This window comes from Nelusetta ayraudi, unplaced genomic scaffold (genome assembly GCF_046127955.1).
Source record: "Nelusetta ayraudi isolate G7.1 ecotype Tasmania unplaced genomic scaffold, CSIRO-AGI_Nayr_v1 ptg000022l, whole genome shotgun sequence".
Taxonomy (NCBI): Eukaryota; Metazoa; Chordata; class Actinopteri; order Tetraodontiformes; family Monacanthidae; genus Nelusetta; species Nelusetta ayraudi.
The window spans coordinates 1,979,151-1,999,838 of record NW_027466072.1 but is presented as its reverse complement, the minus strand read 5'-3'; the positions used below and the strand labels follow the sequence as shown (position 1 = coordinate 1,999,838).

The 20,688-nt window shown below is 45.5% G+C and overlaps 1 protein-coding gene across 1 annotated transcript in view; it reads right to left on the bottom strand.

Annotated features, from left to right (window-relative positions):
• Nucleotides 1-20,688, bottom strand: part of col4a6 (collagen, type IV, alpha 6) — an 88,778-nt gene that overhangs the window by 33,886 nt on the left and 34,204 nt on the right. The window contains exon 4 of the mRNA XM_076027866.1: nt 4,895-4,975. Within this exon, the coding sequence (XP_075883981.1) occupies nt 4,895-4,975 (81 nt within the window). The remainder of the gene's footprint in view (nt 1-4,894; nt 4,976-20,688) is intronic.

Here is a 20,688-nt window from a genome sequence, read left to right as displayed (position 1 = left end):
CACAGCGTTTTGTCATCCTTATGGCAGTGATCTGCTCGCCTCCCCCTGCTCTTTGTTTCGACTGTGACCTTTGACCTCTCCAGGACTGAACTTTGTTGCTGGTGTATTAAAGGGAGTATCTATGAGTGTCAGGTGTGTGTGTGTGCACGTGTGTTCAAAGACAACTCCCGTCCTTTCCGCTCGGACTGAAAGACAAGCCGGCGGCTTTTTGTTTGTCGTCGAGATGTTTTAGACAAAGAGGAGGCAAGATGGCTGCTCACCACCATTTTCTCAGCGTGCACGTGTGAGTCTGTCTGTGCAGTTTGGATGTATGGATGTGTGTGTGTGTGTGTGTGTGTGCGCGTAGCCTAAACAAGGACCTCCACCATCTTTAGTCGCCCGCCTCAATGGCAGCGAGAGCCTCCAGATAAAATGCCATGTAGGGGCCCCTAAGTGTGTGATAAGACCATCCGCTGCTTGAGGCTGGTTTGTAGGGACATCACTATACAGAGACACACACACACACACACACACACACACACACACACACACACACACACACACACACACACACACACACACACACACACACACACACACACACACACACACGTTTTTTTTCAAAATAAAAGCGATATTTCTAAAATTTCAACAAAGCACGATTGCAATTTGCAGGTGTTTCCACTGAAAGGTGTGAAGTGCATAAGCCGTAGTTCTCGTCAAGTCTCGTCCAGCGAGACCCCACTTTGAGGAGGACGGAGGTACAAAACTTCTGGTATAAATCTGCATTTCGATGTTGTTTGCTGTTCAAGAATGGTTGTCGTATTCTGCTCTTTTGATTACTTGTAAAAAAAAATATTCCGTCTCCTCCTCCGTCCAAACATAACGAGCCATTTTCACTTGAAGTAAATTTGTGACGTGACCCCGTACGTCACGTCCGCTGACCTCACTATGGATACGTCTGAAAAACCACCTGATGAGAGCGTCAAAACCGTTCGGCCACATTTGAGAGGTTCTTCCAAGTTCAAGTGTTTCCATGACCAGTTTTTATATTGCCATATTTAGGTCTTGCGCCATGGAAACACAGCTAGTCACAAACCCGCGCAGTCGCACAAACACAAACATCCAAATGCACACAAGTGAAGATATCGGCCCCGAAAAAACTCACTTGCAAGCGGTGCTCACTCAGCGAAACCCAGAGCAGCCTAATAATCACAAACACAACACATTAGGGAACGCATGGACAGAGTGAGGACGACAGGGAGTGGAGGGATGGAGTGAGGCGAGGAGGGCGGGTGGGAGGGAGAGGGGTAGGGGGGGGGGGGTAGAGGTGAGAGGTAGACTCACAGATCAGAAAAAAGAGAGATCAAAGTCGTTGTTCTCGTCCCAGGCTTGTGATGCTGCCAGAACTGAGAAAGTGAGTGCAATCTGAGCCTGTGTGTGTGTGCGTGTGTGTGTGCAAGTGTGTGTGTGTGTGTGTGTCCATGCCATGTACGCTGGCATGCTTGCGCTCTCCGTTCTCCATTCATCCTCCTCGATCATGACCTCATGCGCCTGCTACACTTTCTCAACAGGTAAAACTCCCAGTTCCACCAATCAGCCCCTTTGTGATGTCACAAACGGCACTTGTCGCTCTCCCAGGTAAGCTGCTACAGCTGGCCGAGGGCTCTGGGCTGACTGCCACCTGTGGCAGTGCCTCGCCAGAGACGCATTATTATCCCCCTTCCTCCTAATTTGAAAAGCAGCAGCGTTAGCAGGAAGCTAAAGCCACGTGACTCTACTGCAAACACGGGGCTAAATACCCACTTTTCTGTACGTCTCCAATTACAAGGCAACGAGGAATCTGATGACGTCTGTGCCCACGTGCCCCTGAGTCTCCCGCTCTCATCTCCTTTGACATAAAAGGGATGGAGCCGAGGCTTCTCCTCTCTTACGCCGTCTCTACCTGTTTCAGATTAAAGTGAAGGAATTCAGAGATGGAGAGACGGTCTTTCATCAGGGGGGCCCCGCCGAGGGGGTTCATCCCCCTGCTGTCTTATCTTTCCATCCCACCGAGACACTCATCCACTATCACTTTACCCTCACCGTGTTTTTTTTTTTTTTTTTTTATGGGGTGGCTGCTGCCTTCTCTCCTTTCTTCTCTCTTCACTCTTTATCCCTGCCAACCCTATTGTTGTCTGGGACGGCGTGCTTGAGAGTGAGTGTGCGCCGCTCTCTTCCTGCGACAACTCTCACGCTCTTTCATGCATTTACTCAGGTGGAGCTTCAGCCTTTGCTTTTTGTTCTATTATCATCTTAGGAATGGATGGATTTGCATATGTCCACAGAACAGCATTGTAACGTACTTATAATTTGTTCCTGTAATCAGATTTTCTTTTTTTAAAAAAGGTTGAATATAGACTTTTTTATTATTATTTACTAAGACACCTGTACGCTTTCGTGGCTGAAGAATACTTGTACGTTTGTTTCATTATAGAGTTAAGTGACATTAAACTGCACTTGACAAATAAAAAAAACTAAACAAAAATAAAATAGTTTGTGTGTGTATAAGTTACACTGGACCACTGGTAAATCTTTACCTGACACTGTATGATGCTGCTTTCCACTTATCTCGACTTAAGGCCACGAATGAGATACAAAAAAAAAATTGCTTTGTTTTTGCCTTGTTGTTTCGTTGTGCCTTTCCGACTGGTACTAAAAACGAACAAACGTGTCTACAGTATCTACGCTGTACAAAGGCTAACTTGACTAAGGCAGAATCTAGTGGTTGAGAAATCAAAACTGGGATTTTTATGTCCTCGTTCAGATCAATAAATGAAGGTCTGTTATTATAACCGCCCCATCCTTCCTGACCTCCCTGCGACTTGAAAAGCTCAGTAGTTGCGTTGACCCCGGCATTGCTGGAGGACACACAAACCATCCATCGTCATTCTCAACACTGACCTTTGACCCGCTGGCTTTAGCCTTTACTAGAGGATGTTATGGGAGCTAATGGATCCAGTGTGTTACACATATAATGTCAGGAAAGTAAAACATCTGAGCAGAGGCCCCTCGTGGGACTTTAAGTTGAGGTAAAAACCAAAAGCCTGTGGCGATAAATAATGGAAAACAACTTAAACCAACAGACGCTGTGTTTGTGCTGGGCACAGATGCATCACCTCAGGGGAACAGGGGCTGACGTTAGCATTAGCAATGGAGCTAACCACCCAGCGCAACGTTTAAATCCCACTTTGTCAAGCTGGAACACACAACACTGACAAGGGGAGTGTGTATTCCTCCCATTATTACCAGAGGCTCGCTGAATCACAGCGCAGCTCCTGACACGAGCAGACGCTTCACTTCTTCTGACCTGTCAGTCCTGCCCTCCTTCTCACTCACTGATGACAATGTTCCTGGTGAGTGCAATACCCTCAAGATAGAGTTGCACAAACACGGGCTCATAACATCTCCACAGAAAGGAATACAATGCGTCTGATGGGGAGATGTGCTAAAAATGTTGACGGCCGACGGCGCTGCCATTTATTTGCATGCAATTCTAAAAATGGTCCTGTGGATTCAAAAATAGAAACAGCGTCACCATGAAGTGACAACTTCACAACACAGCCGGACTGCACTGACACGCTCTCTGCAACTTCTCTCCTCTCTCTGGAAAAATGAGATGATCTCTGACAGTCATCACAACCCATCGTTTATCGTCGTCATTTAAGCCTAAAATGAGTTTTATTCCAACCTCATTTAAAGCACCTGTAATCTTGGAGGGGGGATGGTTGGTGGGCCACCCTGCCACTCTAATAATGTCTGCACCCGTTAACAGCTAACGGCTCACCTCGCAGACAGAGGAGAAAAAAGTAAAAACTGATAAAGAGGCAAAATAAGCACCTTCATACTGAAAGCTCTCCAAACAATAACAGGTAAAGAATGATAATGCTGCCTCAGCTGTGTCATAAGGAGGCCTGTGCAGAGGTGCAACAAGGCCATGTCATTTACCCACAGGCTCCTGGGGGGCAACAAAGAGGTCGGCACTGCGTCGTTTAACTATACCGTTGTTCAGCAGACAAGCGGTAAGTGTAGGCCTGGCTGTCAGACAGTAATTGTTGTTTGGATACAGGTGGGCAGAGATGGAGCTACAGTGTGTAGCTACAGGTTGTCTGCTTTTAGCCTGAGGCGAGCAAACACAGAGAGTTTGGACTTGCTGTTGTTTTTGTTTACACGGGGAATCGCGCAATTCACACGGAGGCAGGGACGCTGTCTGCTCATTAATAGAAATGAAAGAAAAAGACGCCATAAACCGTCTGCAAACGCAAGTGTAGGAATGCAAAGATTCTGCCACGCGACACACTTGAGAATTCTGTTTACCTTTGCAAAAATAATTTAGAAGATAGAAAATATAGAAAACACTAAATAAAACCAATAAATAAATGTGTTGATACAGAAATCTGGCATTTCCCCCCTGCCTTCATGTATAAGGAACACACTGTAGTTACTCAACATTTTAATCATAAAATGACTTTAATGATCCAAAGGTGTAAAATGTGCTCTTCTCCTCCTGTTGTGCTTTGACGCTCTTCAAAATTGACAGCCAATATTTACTCAATGTGTTTACATTTGAAAATGATTATCAATAATCAGTCAACCAATCTTTCCCCCAGCTGTCATGGCCTGTTTGGATATAATCAGGCACAATTACTGTTAAGTACTGACGCTAACCACAGTTACAAGATGTAACAGGTAGCATGCAGAGGACGACTAAACCATTAAGCTCATAACATATTTTTGTTAAAAGTACCCTGGATCTCCAGCGTTGGGAGATCTTGTTTCTTCAGCATTTTAATACAAATACCTTAAACGTAGATTTTGTGCACGTGCAAACTAAAACAGTGATGCTGTTATCAGGTGGATGAGGCCGCTGACTCACCCTGCTGCCCTTCTCTGGGAGGCATTTGCAGCCTGCTCTGCAGTCCCGTCCTGCACACGGCTCATCAAATTTCCCATTGCCCTGCGAAAGAGAAAGAGAGCGACATCAAAGACAACTCCAGTCTGACAAAAGATGTCGCGAAATGCTGTTCAAGGTCAGATATTTTCAAATCGAGAGGCTCGCAAGTTCACTGAGGCAAAATCAGTAAAAGTGCTCGGCCGTTGTTCACACCATGTCATGCGTAAAACCAAAACAAATAACAGAAACAAAGGCTGAGCTAAAGATGTGTCTCACTCCATGAGCCACATGGGGTGAGACCAATCAACAGCTGCATCAGCGAGTCGATGGCACAATTACAGCAAATCATCTCGAAGCAGAGAGCAGAGCTTCAAAGGGCGAATGATTCATCCAGGTGCTGGGCGTTGACTAGGAAATCACAAATGATGGAATTCTGAACTAAACCTGTGATGTCTCATCATGTTCCTCTTCCTTGCAATTATATTAACATAGTGCTGCTAGGAGAAATCCCCCCCCCCGCCCCCCCCCCCCCCCGCCCCTTCAGAGTGGTTCACGACACGAAAAAAGCCCCAAAACCAAACCCTGCAGTCCATCCAGAGTTGAAGGTCCATCTTGTCAAAACTGTCAGAATGGAGATGTGATGAAAAAAAAATTCTCTAAATGTCCTGTCAATGCAGATGTCCCATTAAGTCATGTGATTGTGTGATATCACTGTGTCAATTAAGGTAATGTTGGTACTTGTAAGGGCTCTTGTAGTCATTTTCATAAACAAAATTGGCGAGAAATTCCAGGTGCCAGGCTCATATTGTGACTTAAAGGCGAGTACAAAAGTGTTCCACCATTCATTTGTTACAAGTCTTGGCCACTGCCATCCCAAAGTTGGGAAGTTATTCATTGGTTTCACCTACAGTGGTGCTTATATAAACTGTGTGCTCCACCAAGTCCAAGTCAAGATCCTCACTTTTCAACAACTTTTTCATTCATGACCCAAATCATGGCACATTGAGCGAACCCAGCGTGGACACACACACTGTCTGTGGCTCATAACCTCCGAATGAACCCCAGATTAACCCTTTTAGTGTTTGTGGATTTGTGCGTGCGTGCGTGTGTGTGTGCGTGTGTGTGTGTGTCTGTGTGTATTTGTGTAGAAATTCCTGAAACATCTACCAAACACCACGCCGTGCCTTTAGACTTTATAAGTAGCACTTTGTAAGCTGACACATGAGTGGCATAAGCTCATATAAATGAAGCTCTTAAAGTTTTCGACACACCGCATGGCATCTATTCACTTGCTGGTCTTGAGGTGGGAGGGGAGGCACCTCATGGGGGTTTTAAATGTATATCTACTCTGTTTACCGACGTCTTCATCCATCTTGATGGCTGTGTGTTAAGCCTACCCCGGTAGAAATATTAGCAAGGTGTGTGTGTGTGTCCAAATGTTTCATATGACAGCAAGTGATATGGTCGACAGGGTCTCTGTGGGGTCAAACCTCGGGGTTAGACTCGGCATTTCAATGTGATTAGCGGGTATAAAAAGGTGGCGAAGGGGAGACGTGGAGGAGAAAGGGTCAGGCTGGAACACAGCGACTGACGGGGCTGGATCAGGAGAGGGCGGATTAGTTCATATGACCGCCATCTGTGAGCCTTCGTTACCACAATAATCGGGGTCAGGGACCCTCCAGGACCCCTGTAAGCAGTCATCAGCTAGTTATGTCTGGGTTCTCAGCTTTTATATAATAAAGGCCTGGGAAAGGCTGCGGTCCCGTTTGGCTGTCTGAGAGGTTTTCTGATCATTTACAGATCATTTATACTCTGGCGATGTGACACCTGAGCTGAAGCACGGTTCTGAACCCATGGTGATGAGAGTGTAACATTTAAAGGAATCTACTGGGTGATGAAAGACGCACTGTTTTGATTTAGTTAACCAACAATTACCCTTGTCATTTATAAAAGGGGCGAGTCCACTTGTAAGCAGAGGTGGCGAAAGTATTCACATTGTGTACTTAAGCACTTAAGTACGTACTTAAGTAAAAGTGTGGGTACTAATGAGAAAAAATAACGTGGTAAAAGTAAAGGTACTGGTTCAACTTCTTTACTCAAGTAAAGTAAAAGACTACAGGTTCATACTTCAGTAAAAAGTAAAAGTGATGTATTTCTTGGTATTAATGATACAATACATTGGTTAATAAGCCGAGGCACTACAGTTTTCTATTTAACTACACAAGATCATCGTTCATATAGCTCCACTTCAAGCCACAAAAACGTTAAAAAGTGAGTTACTTTTAACAATATTTTTCTTTAAAATAGGTTTAAACACAAAAGAAACACACAGGTTAGAAAGTACAGATATTTGTGTATAAATGTAGGGAGAAAAAGTAAAAAAAAAACAACAACTAATAAATACTCAAAAAAAAGATACTTGAAAAATCTACTTAAGTACGGTAACAAAGTATTTGTACTTTGTTACTTGCCACCTCTGCATGCGGTCTTAGTGCTACGACACACAACCCAGGTGATGGGATTCGTCCTTTGGGTTTTGAGATTGAACTCATTAGGGACAACCAGGGGTGAACACTGATGAACAGAAATGATCCTATGAAACTGCTGCTTGTTCTTCTGACTTAGCATTTGCTTTAAACCGTTGCGTCAGCCCAACGACACACATACGCGTCCTACACTTTCAGAAATTGCCCGACGTGGCGGGCGAGGGGACGCAAAAAGACTGACGAAAGACAACAGTTCCTCTGACAAGCGCGAAATCGGCGGACAAAAAAGGTGGAAGGGAAGAGAAGGAGCGACACGACAACTCGAAGGAGGCAAACTTGGCACAGGGAGCAGTGGGAGAAGGAGGGGAAAGGTCAGTGCTGCTGGTCCTCCTTCGCCTTCTCTGATCTCCTCTATCTCCTCTAATCACTGTGACAGAAGGAGGGCAAGAGAGGGAGAAAGTGAGCAGGGAAGAGAGAGGAGGGCCAATGGAAGGAGCCAGGAGGGGAGGAGAGCGCAGGCGGAGGAGGGCGACCGTGAAAATGAGTAAAAGAAAAGGAGGGTGGTCAAAAAGAGAAAGGGAGAGTGCATCAGATTAAAGATTTGGCAAAGGGGATAAAGAAGGGGCTAAAAATAGAAGGCAGGGCCGGTCCGGCATTAGCAGCCCTTTAGCAACACCAGTCCAAAAAAGAAGACAAGAAGAAAAGGCACAAAGTGTGACAACTTAATGCAGTTTAAATTACACTCCAGCCACAAGATTAAACTGCTCCTCCAGCTCCAGCCTCTAGATTGTGTTACTGCTATTCTGTTGCTGCTGCCTTTGTCGGGACACGAATGTCGCCTCGGGTACGATCCAATCAGATCGCGGGATGGGATCCCGCGTCTACCTGAGCGCTTTGAGGTTTGTGCGCCTTTGTGATGGACAACAGGGAGGGACGGGTGGGTGGATGGATGGTGGGCAGCCAGCGCCACAGAGCGTCAGCGACGGGAGTGTAACGGTGGAAGGAAAGCCACAGGCATGCGCACTGGGAAGGAATCTCGGAGAGTAAATAAATGCACATGGAAAAGTCCACGTGAGAGCAGCGGGGCATGTGGACACAGGTAACAGTGTATGATGACAGACAATGTAGCTCCACAGTCTCAGACCAAGCCTCAGCTAAAAGCAAACTAAACCCTGAAAGAAAAGGGCACACACACACACACACACACACACACACACACTCAGGGCTACATTCCGCCACAGAGACCAATGAAGACACTAAGGCGAAACTCTGGTTTAGCAAAATGAGAACTATAAGATCATCTGCCCACACTGCACCTACTCAAACACACGCTGTCTGTGTGTGTGTGTGTGTGTGTGTGTGTGTGTGTGTGTGTGTGTGTTTTCCACTGTCAATCCATATTAGGCAGTGCTTTTGGAACTGTTAGTCTTGAACCGCTGTTGTTGTTGACACCAAGAAAGACATGAAAGAAAAGCAGTTCTTCCAACTACTTCCTCCAGAGGTTTGTCACAGTTGATTAGTCTACTGTGTTTCCTTTGATGTTTTTCTTTCACCAGATGTCCTTCCCGACTCAACCCCTTGCATTGAACTGGGTTTGGGGGCCGACATATCGTGACGGTCTTTCTGAGGCTGCAATTTGGTGCGACTTGACTGTGGATACAACCGAGGTTGACGGACGACTCTCCCAATCCAATCCTTGGACTATGAAAGTGTTTCTTGAAAAACATTCTTCCCCAGATCTTGTGACAGGACCTCAATAGGTGAAGTGCATCTGTGACCACCATCCAACGCACAATCGGTGCAAGCAGACGCTTCCTGACTGACGGACAAGTTTGTTCATCATGCGCATCCACTGTGTAAATCTCCTGTTGAAAAGCTTTTTCAGTCAGTCTCACTGTTGAGAGCCCAACATTACTGTTAAACAACATGCCAATTCCAATAATCTGCCTTTATAAACTACAGAATGTTTAGTATGAGGAATTTGGCCGGACTCGGGCACAAATTCCACCAGTTTGCCTCCACCTGACTTCCTCACTCTGGTCTTTGTCACCATGGAAACCAGAGGGTTCCGCCGCAATTTCAGAAGTTGCTTTTTTTGCGCAAATTACTTTGCACTCCTTCCACCTTTCTTTTTTGACAGGAGGGCCTCAGCTTGCCTTGTTACAGTGACGCGCAGGAGAAAACATGTCTTCTAATCTGGCTCAACCGTCCCTTTATATTAAGTTAAAGGTTGTAGAGATTAAGATTTGAGGAAGGAATGTAAAGCGGCCACAGGATAAGACTTGCAGCTGTTAAAGGCCGCTTTAGTCAAAAAGTCCCACTGCTCATAATTTGCATCATTAACTGGTGTAACATGATGGAACAGGCACATCCACGACCATTTGAACCAATTCAACACGGGGCTCATTCTTTCCAGCCTCCTGTCATCACTGCATTGCATGGCTAACGCTCTCTAATCAATCTCTACTGTTTGCCCACACTTTACAGTGCAAACACTGACAGGTACATGCATCTGACTAAAAATCTGCCAAACCTGTGCGCGATTGCTGTCTGCTTAAGCATTCTGCTGTTCATACACACGAGATTGGCAGCTCTCACAGCGAGGCTGGAGTTCGGACTTGCCTCTTCATTCCTACTGTGTCTGCTGATGTTATCCGGATTAAGGGCGATGTACTATTTTTTTCTGCGGAGGTTTGGCTGAGATAACAGAGCATGATATGACTGGAAGGCTAGTTTGTTTAAATTGAGATAAATCTTTGCATGCCTTGTTTGCTTCGAAGCTCCGCCTTTTCTGACATGCTGTTCCTTTGCTCAGAAGGTTATACAGGTAGGATTGTACCCAGGTGGTTCACACTGAGCTTCTGTGAAGGTTTGTTGTTTCCAGGGAGAATTTCCTCTGCTGAAAACCCACAGTGGTTCTCCTGGTGAGCACAAAACTGTCATGAGCAGCTGTGACCCCAACTTCACAGCAGAGCTGGCGTTAGCTCGACAAAATCATCCGCTAGCCAGTTATTCATATGATAATTAAGAGCAAAATGATCAATGATTGTATCATCACACAAAGTAGTATTAATAATACCATAATGATAATAATCATTCATTCATTCATCTTCTATACCTGCTTATTCCTATTCAGGGTCACGGGGGTCTGCTGGAGCCTCTCCCAGCTGTCTTAGGGCGAAATGATAATAATATCATAAATAAATAATTGTATATAATAAATACATAATTCCTTAATTGGCTGCTTATTCTTCAGATCTGGGTTCACATCAGTAAACTGGACATTTGCATGTAATGCATCTGTCATCCAAACAGTAAATACAAATGATTTGGCTGAAACAAGAAAATGCTAATAAAGCAGGGTCAGTTTTCATCATGGCTACTGGCTGAAAACTGACCCTCTAAGCTGTTTGCATAATAACGCTGCCAAGAAAACTGTCAAACCGACAGTTTGCCAATCAGTGTGTCATCACGTTGTAGAATTCAATGGGGGCGCAAGGGTTCACTAACCAGTCAAAATGCACAAAACAAACCAGAGTGAAAGCAACAAAATCCCGGCTGAGTGATGGAGGGGGGGGAGAGGAGGAGGTGACTTGAGAATACAGTTGGTCTCCAAACATCTGCATGCGCTCCACCTCTACCTGAACATGAACTTGACGAAGAACTCCAAAGCGTGAAGATGAAGAGGACTCCAAGCAAACAGCGAGGGCAGGAAATCAAATGACGATGGAAGAGACGGAAAAAGGGAGAGAGTTTCTTCCTCTGTTATCTTAAATCTGTCTTGTCTTGCCTTCATCCTCCTCCTTCTGCTTCACCCTATCCACCTTATCCTCATTTCTCCCCATTAAGCCCCCCCATTTCCCCTCCGCTGTCCTCTCACTCCCCCTCCTCCGGTCCCGGGTCCATCTGTGACCCTGACATCCACCGCAGGAGACGCTCCAGCTGTGTTTAGGCCTCCAGCGTCTCTCGTTTACTGGAGTTTATTCCGCGCAGGCTGAGTGTGCCTATGTGCGCGACACGGCATTATGGACTGTATATGAGTACACAAGTGCAGGCACGTGTGTCTGCACTTTTTTTTTTCTGGTGCTTGCGGAGCGGCTCACGTGTGTGTTTCTTCTCAGCCAGGCCACCCAGCTGGAGACAGCTCATCTATAACTTGACAAGACAGCGGAAATTTGTGATGGTAAAACTGACCCAAAACAGGACGTTGCACCCAGATGACGGGTCAGACGGCTGTTGGTAGGAAGTCCTGCAAACCCAGTGTTGTTGATAATTCTGTGGAGAGATTTGCTCTCGTTTGCTGTGGGTGACGGCTGTTTGCAAAGAAGCGTCTGGGAGATGAGGTCAGATACTTTGGGGGAAAGAATAGAATAGAATAGAATAAAATAACTAAATCATTAGTTGATAAAAACAGCTAATTCTATTTTTCAATGGAATGTTATTCTTCTGTAGGGTCAATAGGAAAGTTGCCTTCGCAAGAAAGTGCTACTGCTATTTGCATGATGCATCTTTTTAAAAAAGAAAATAGAAATCTACCTTGTGTATCAACTTCTGTTTGGTCCAGGTAACTCACTTCTTTGTCAAGACAAGAACTGGTTCAAAAACAAGAGGCCCGCCCACAACCAGCCTTGGGACTGCCTCAGTGGAAGAGAAGCATTTCATCACTTGAATAAAATAGCGATCATGTAGAGATTTATTAGGTGACTTCCAGCATGTAGGGACCTAAGCAGCAACCCTTATCCCATTCCCAAACTCTGATCCGTTTAACACTGTCTTAATGTTGTGAAATGCACCAAAGTCAATACCTGCAAATCCAAACGTGCTGCATTATGTGGATTTCCAGGCAAAGCAAAGTAGGATTTAGAGAGCTAAGCTCCTTCCAAGTGCCTCATCTCTCCTGACACCAAGCAAAGGCCCAGTTACACATTAGAAAAACACCTTCCATTTGATTGTTGTTTGCCACAAACATTGAAGCTGTTCTGGTTTGAGTTGTGTGAGAACCAAAGTGCATTAATCGTACAATTGAAGCACAACTGTTGTTTATGTTTGTTTTCTATTCAGTATTAAACTGACAGTGATCATAATGACCTGTCCAAATGTACGAGGCCTTTAACTTCCACTGGCCCACGAAACCCTCTGCCATTCTTTTGCCTCTGGGTTCTGGAAACATGATGAAACTGAAACGTCTCTCTAAGGCAGGCAGGGCTCCACGTGCCTCGCCTTGTTCCTTGTAAGTTTCTCTTCCATATTTAGACTTATGAACGTGGATAAACGATTTCATCACTTTATCAAAGAAAATCAAACTAACATAACATGACTTTTTTGCGTTGGTTGCTGTAATTCCAGTGATATCTAATGTCCAGCCTTTTAAACTTGACCTCTGAACTTCTGGGTTCTCTGAACACTGCAACAAAGTGTTTTCATCGTCTCGTTGAAGAGTTTGTTTCACTCATTTGCTCCCAAACACCTCAAACCACCAATTTTCTTTCTCGCGCTTTGTTTCTTGCCTCTGTTGGTGGCGATGAACACCGACACCGCCTAAAATTGCGGCGTCTCAGAGGTCATGCGGCGCTTTCCGAGTGCATGGCCCCCTCTCTGCTGATATGAAGACGTCTCGCCAAGTCGCAGACTGACTGTCCCCATGTTTAGAACATGAACTTCCGGTCAGGGTTTGGTTTCTCTCAAGCCTGCCTCTCTGGGCAAAGCTCTGAAACTAATCTGAGTGCAACACTGTGATGAAAATAGCCTCAAACTACCAAACATATCCCCGTGTGCCGACACAGAGTCAACACCCGTGTCAGCAGAAACACCACAGCAACAGTCGTGCTTGGTTATGTTCTCCTGAACATTCCAAAGCGATCAACAAATGAGGACGCACTTTGCGGCCGACGCATAAATTCTTCTTAATCTTACAGTCGGGAATCACAGCCCTCCTCTATGCCATTAATAATCAATGAACACATTTAGCCACCTGACATTTGTCATTTACTTTGGTTCTGAAAACTTCAGGTGTTGAAAGCCCATATGTATCTCGCCGTGCTTCACCTTGAGGCGGAAACCAGACATATTTCCCATGATTCTCCTCAGACGCCAGAGTGCCAGTGGCCAGACAGGCAGCTTCATGCCGGCTTCATGATATCAGTGGGTGGAAATAAAACGATTGCGGGGTATTTGCATGTTGCTGCCAACACAGACAACAGGCAGACAGCATTCAAAAGAGCCAGCCAGCCGGAGTCTGCAGGGCAAACTGTCGAATCAGAAAAAAAAGGAGAGGAGCAAAAATGCTGATATGATCGACCACGTTTTTCTTAAGAGTGAATATTTTTAGCTTGTACAATGAGTTGGAAAAATAATTTCACTGCAATTGTGGAAATGAGTTGCTTTAAAGTAAAATGGCAGTGAAAAAAAAAACACCCAGACAATTAAGGGTTAGTGGCGAAGCTTCCGCGAGCATCCGGACATAAAGGTGAGACAAAGCCAAATTAGTTTAAACTTGTTCTTAAACTAGTGGGATTGCTTTATTATTATTACATGAAGTTAGGTCTAACATTGTGTTACAATGATCTTTTTTTTTGTTGTTGTTGGTTCAACTAATTGGATACAACAGATGGTTTAACTCATGAGTGGGCCATGCTTAAACCAGATTGTGTTAGATACAGAGGGACTGTGGGCCAATGGTAGGTTAGGAAATTGCTTCCGATGACCTGTTAACAGAGGAGCAACAACTCTCTACTTTGAACAGTGTTGTTTATCTATTTTTATAGATTAGTATTTACTGTATGGTTTTGCTGTTCTGTGTGGGTAGCTGTCACACAGACAATGAGCAGTCTGCTGGCTCGTGGTTTCACTGCTGCCTTGGTTTGTGTCATTGGGGGAATCATGACTCGGATAAATCTCTTCCGCCATTAAGTGTTCACAGAAGTGTTTAAACAAAGGGACGGTTCCAAGAAACACCATAAGATGTTACTGTCATTGAAGTACTGTTATACCAACACAACAAGTAGTTACAGTGGGACTCCAGTCAGCATAACTGAGAGGGAACATGCAATATGTTAAAGATAATATTTAGAGTGTGCATCCAAACTGTAGCAATAGAGACGCTGTTAATGTGGCTTTATGTTAACAATGTCTGGTGAGTATGAGCGGACAGTGACTCGTGGGCTCCAAAATGTATTCACAGGAAGCACTTCAACAGAGACCACATAAAGAAGAACTGGTGTCACGCTTGCATAAATCCAGGCCATCATTATAATTCTTATTATTCATCAAGGTGAAACAAACAGAGAAGGAATCAAAACCAAGGATCACATAAAGACTAACGCCTTGCAGTTTGGAGCCAGAGTGTGGTCACGTGCAGACTGAGGCTGGCTCAATAGACGACAGAAGGGACTGATGGTGTGAAAATAATGTGCACAGGTGGATAATGAATGGGGAGAGGAAAGAAGCCCCAGACATTGGAGCTGAGCCCACGTGTGTGATTTCCCTTGTTGAGCCAGTAAAGAATAAGAGCATAAAGGAAGGAGGAGGGGAAATGGACGAGTTTGACGAGGAAAGGTGTGTGTCCCCCCCCCCCCTCTCTCTGTATGTGTGTGTGTTGTCCATACATGACAATGGACTGGCAATTACAGCAGCTCATATCCGCAGGCAGAAATCCGAGATACAGCCAGTGTGTCTCAGAAGAGTAAAGGAGAGCTGTCACATAACTCTGTTCTTAGCTTGGGGGGGCCCAGAGGTGACACACACACACACACACACACACACACACACACACACACACACACACACACACACACACACACACACACAGGTATAGTTTAAGGTTTCGTCTCAACAACAAGTGAAAACTGATCAGTGGGTCCCCTTGGAACGATGTGAACAGTCATGTGCCTCCTCACACTGCTGAGAGTCACAGCGTTCACATGTTACCTTCTAAACCTTTCAAATAAATGACATTAATATACTTAACGTCATTTACATGTTCCATACATCAAAGCCGTGCATGTTCAGGGCTTTATCTTTCACCTCGTGCTCCAGAGGAGCAGCTTTGGATGAGGAAATCAAACCCTCTGTTTACACCGCCCAGTAAAAACACTGCCCGCGATGTCATTAATATGGGAGACATATCAGCCACGTACAAGTGCCCTTTGTGACATCACAGAAACGCAGGTTTCCACTCACTTTTAGCACTCAGTTTCTGAAAAGTGCAACGACCAGAAAGGAAGTCAATGGACGGACGGCTCTCCTGTCTGGGGCGTTTACTGACCTAGTGAGACCAGTGCAGGGAATTTTGCATTAAACATGACTTAAAATGACATCAAACAAACAAAATGAAGGGAGAGCAGCAGCAGCTGCATTCCAAATCAACAGGCAAAGACAACAACCGAAGTGTCCCTTCTCCCTTTTGAACGTAGCGGAAAAATGCGGTGAATCATCTTCTGAAGAAATTACATTCATAAAACGGCAGCGCACCTCAGATTACCTCAGTGCGTCTTTCTGCATTGCCAAACAGCACCTCTGCGTGCCAAACAGGGCAGTCAACCAGAGGGACTATTTTTAGCAGCGGAAGTCTCGCTGACGAGAGGTGCTACTTCACTCCTCGGCTTTTTTTACGCCCTCAGCAAGTAGGTGTGAATACAGTGCAGACTGCTGGCAATCTGGACAGCATGTCCAGCAAGTGAATTATGCACAGCAGGTGAGCAGCCCAAATCAAGTAGAAGACAAATTAAAGGGAATGCCGTCCATGATGCGCATGTCTGCGTGCATGGGTGCTTTTTTTTCACTTTTTTTTTTTTTTAGTAGGTGCAACGCCCCCCTTGTGGACATACTGCTGAATTCCACACCTGCAGGCCGAAAGAAAACACAGCTTTCACTCCAAGAGCCTCATACACATGTTGGGTTTCTCTTTGAAATAACTCTGTAATCACTGTTTTCACATTCTGACGTGAATTCTGCGAGAGACATCTGTAGAGTGGCAGGAAATATAGGCTGGACTGTGATTAAAGCATTTGGAGCAGTAGTTAGATAGTGTTGGAAATATTCTCTGTTTCTTTTGAGTCAGCACAGATACACGTGTGATAATTATCATAGCTTAACTCAGCTTGGTGCTGGAAACATGGGCGTACAGACTGTCTTAAAGAAAAACCTTGAAAATTCCCCCAAATATTCCAGACCTTGCAAAAACTGAATTACTCCCTTAAGAGGTGGAACAACTTCTCTCTTTTCAAGATTTAAAGCTTTAGAGATTAAAATGAATTTCCCTTCAACCTGCTGCTGCACCAGGTGCTGTATGGTCCAATGGAATGAGTCAGATCGCGCGAGCAAAACGGCAGCAAACCACAAGTCTGATTCAACGTAATGCGTGCGGCGGCTCTAAAATGCCAGCAGACACGACCGACTCCGGCCGTCATCCAAAGCCCTTCTCCAGCCCTTCCACTGTCTTTGATCAGCGGATTTCAGAGGATTTAAAATTTCCCCCTGCTGACTCATTCTCCTCCTGCAGACTGAGGCCGGCCTGTGCTCACCTGAGCTCAACAAACAGCACGCCACCGCCAGTGCAGTCTGCTCAGGTGGCTGCAACGCCTGAGACCTGAAAACCACAGAGGTTAAGTAGGGAGCTCTGATTCACTGCTGACTGTGTCTGTTTGTTTTGGCCTTTTTTCGTATCACAAACCAAACAGAGAGACATAAATAACACTGTGCACGCTCAAACTTTGATTTTTGGCCACAGGGGGCAGCGTGCAGGCAAAGACGGGCAGGCATGTGCATCATTTCCCCTCCTCATCTGGTCACAAACAGAGGGGAAATTCCACTTTTGGACCCCAAACACACACACACGTGAGCGCACACACACACACAGAGGCACATACAGACACACACCTGTGACTGCCTCTAGGCCTCCAACACTGAGGAGATAGTTCACTCTATTAAATTCCTCCTCACAGCAGCAGCATGAAGTCATTACATCCCGCCTGTTATCGTGACTAATTAACTTGGCTGCAGTCCGTTAAAGTCTGTGCGACATCAAATAACCAGAGGGGTGTTTGTTTTAACCTGCTTTCACGACCAGACGGGTGGGGTCAGTCTGGATTACATTGCACAGGGTGTTTATCCAAATAAAATGATGCATGATGCGTACGTGAACCCTGCAGGGGAGACTGCTTTCCTGTCGGTGCAGGTAAGGCTCATCATTGGCTTAGATTGGTGCTCTGAGACACGTGAGCAGCAGTCAGGAGTTACAACGACGAGCGCTTCAAAACAGGGTAAAAACAGCAAAGTCGGCAGCGCTAGTTGATTTTAAACATAAATGCAAATTGCATGAACTATATTTAACAGCCCTGGTTCTTGTAAACTCTGTTTGGTCCAGTGAGTCCCCTGATATGATGAGAGTTGCATTCAAGCAGACTTGGGAAAACCCTGTGATGTCCTAAAATGGAAAAGATCTGTGAAGTTGGGCCCATTATCAGGACAGGCGCTCTGATTAAATGCTCTAATATAGCAGAATATAGATTCTGAGCTTCGGGGTTGTCCAAAACTTCTCTAGAAGGTCCATAAATGGTCGGGGTTTACAACACAATAACCCAGCAGCACGTTCTCCACTCGATTAGATGAAGAATCTTTAGGCTGACAATGAGGGGCATGCAGTATAAGGACATGATACATATGTGAGTCACTCTATATAAAACTGGCCAAAAGTAATAGTGTGACCAAACTTCACGTGTGTCTTAGAGGGCTGCAGGCGGAGAAAAAAAAACCCACCCTGGCTCTGCTATACTATGCTATAGACACCCCTCCCGCTGCTCCTTGTCCATCAGCTATTCAGAGGCTCCTAAAGCTGCACGGTGAGGGTAAAATATCTGCCTGACACTCCTTCTTTTGTGATGTGATCTGCCTCTTTCTCCCTGTAGCCAAGGCGGGTATTGCACATTTGTGTATATGTCCATCTGGATGAGTGCGTGCGCATGCACGCGTGTGTGTGTGTGTGTGTGTGTGTGTGTGTGTGTGTGTGTGTGTGTGTGTGTGTGTGTGTGTGTGTGTGTGTGTGTAGGCGAGGACTGGCAAGGGAACGACACCTACACACTATTACTTTGATGGGAACCAGAGAAATACAGTGTGAAGCTTTGAATGGGACAGAGTGTGTGTGTGTGTGTGAGCATTAGGGCGAGCAGGACGGGAATGCCAATGGCCAAAAAAGAGTAAAGTCTCATGACTACCTCTCCACCCTCACAGGTTCAGCCTTCCTATGGAATAGGCAAAATAAATAAATACACATGTAACATTTCTTTGTGACATCACAAAGGGCTACAATAGAAGTAAGGGATGGGCTTCTCTCATCTCCTATGGGGCGCTCACCGACAGCCTCGACATACAGGATTGCTGTTAGAATACATTGGCAAAAATAAATTTTGCACAATACTTGATTTATTTGGAAAGATTAGTGTAGTGTTTGCAATTTTCCGTATGGAGGGACGTTGTTTCAACCATGTTTAACCGTATACAGCCAATGGGGTTTAACCATACAGCAAGGCCATTAGGAGAGGAAGAGGGGGAAAAAAGTGGAGATCCTTCATAATGGATTTTGAGGGGAGGGCAGATGTGACAGCAACGCTCTTTCTGCATTTATCACACTTGCAGATCGTTTTAATTGAACCATAAATTTGTTAACACCCGGAAAACAAGATTCACACACACACACACACACACACACACACACACACACACACACACACACACACACACACGCGCGCGCACAACATAATGAGAGAGAGGTATGCTCTCTACTGTTGGGGGTCCTCGGGCGATGTTGTGTAGGTGCGTTTTGAGTCGGTGGTTGTGTGCGAAGGAGAAGCGGCTCTGACAATGATTGTGCCTGAGCCGCGGTTGCGGTTGGCAGTGATGAAAGCGAAGCACCGTCGGTGACACCGTTTAAGGTGGTTTAAACTCTCGGAGAAGCCTCTTCCTGTGGCGTGCAGAGTTTCGCTTTAATGTAGCGGCTCCGACAACAGAGAGGAAGTGGCAAATTAAAGAACCGACCCAGGGAACCTTAGACAAACACCACCATACCCCCCCCCCCCCTCTCAGCGTCTGTCATCTGGGCTTTACGGCTCAAAGAATAAAGTCGGGTGACTCACTGGGGCCGGAAAGGGAAAAAAGTTCTTACCTCTGATAGCATGTCGTTCTATAGGGCCATTTGCATATTTTGTGATTGTACAATTTGGGAATTTACGAGAAAACTTATTATTATGAAAATAAAGAAACTCTTGTATTTACGTGTCTGTGTCTCAATAGAAATGTACTTTTTCGGAGGTTACATTTAAAAAAAAAAAAAGATGCTGACTGGAGTTTCTGCTTTAACGCAACCAGACATTTATCAGCAGACTCATTAAATAATCTTTGATGGATGCTGGTTTTGGATCATGTTTACAAGCGCGAGGCTCCAAAAGGCCTTCCGGCAGGAAGAACATCAGGTCCGATGGATGCAAGCGCCTTTAATCTAAGTCACAAGGGAATCGAATATAGGCACGGCTAATTTTCCCAACGTGTTTCGGCGTGCTTGAACGGAGCGGGAGTAACTCGCTAGCTTCTGGCACAGACGGGTCAAAGAGGTAGCGGGGAAAATGTCTCCTGTGCCTGCAGGCTGCACCCTGTTGACATACTTGTATTATTAAAAAGTACATCAAACCAACTATTCGCCTGCAGTAGCGCTCAGAATAATAAGGATCAACGCAGAAGTTGGACTTGGGGGGGGGGGGGGGGGGGGGGGAGTTTTTTTTTTTCCCCCCCATCTGTGCAAAGGTGGGGAGGTTTCGGCATGTTGGAGCAAAGATGAGCGTTTGGACAATTCAATGTGCGCAGGCAGACAGAAGCGACGAGCACTTGCACGCTAAGTGAACAGCAGGGACGTTAAAGAATCCAAGCGAGCTCCCCGAACGGCACGGCAAATTTTCTCCACGACACTATTAAAACTTCTTAATGTACGACCATAACACGGAGGGTTATATAATCTGTAAATTGTTCCCCAGACCTTGTTCTCAGATAAATCCCCACTAATGCCATCACATGGGTGCAGGCAAGGTTTGCGGCGTGCTGGCTTCCACTGAGCACCCACTCTGACAAATAGATGCGCTGGCAGCTCCTTCTGTTGGCCACCAGGATTTACCATCGTCCCCTTTAGGTATCTAGGTGCAATGCAATGCTATTTGCATCCAAGTGTGTCAGTTCCATGTGCCATGCGTAATTGAGTGGTCTCCAGAATGAGCGAATGGAGCCAGCGGAGGCTCCATACGTATAAAA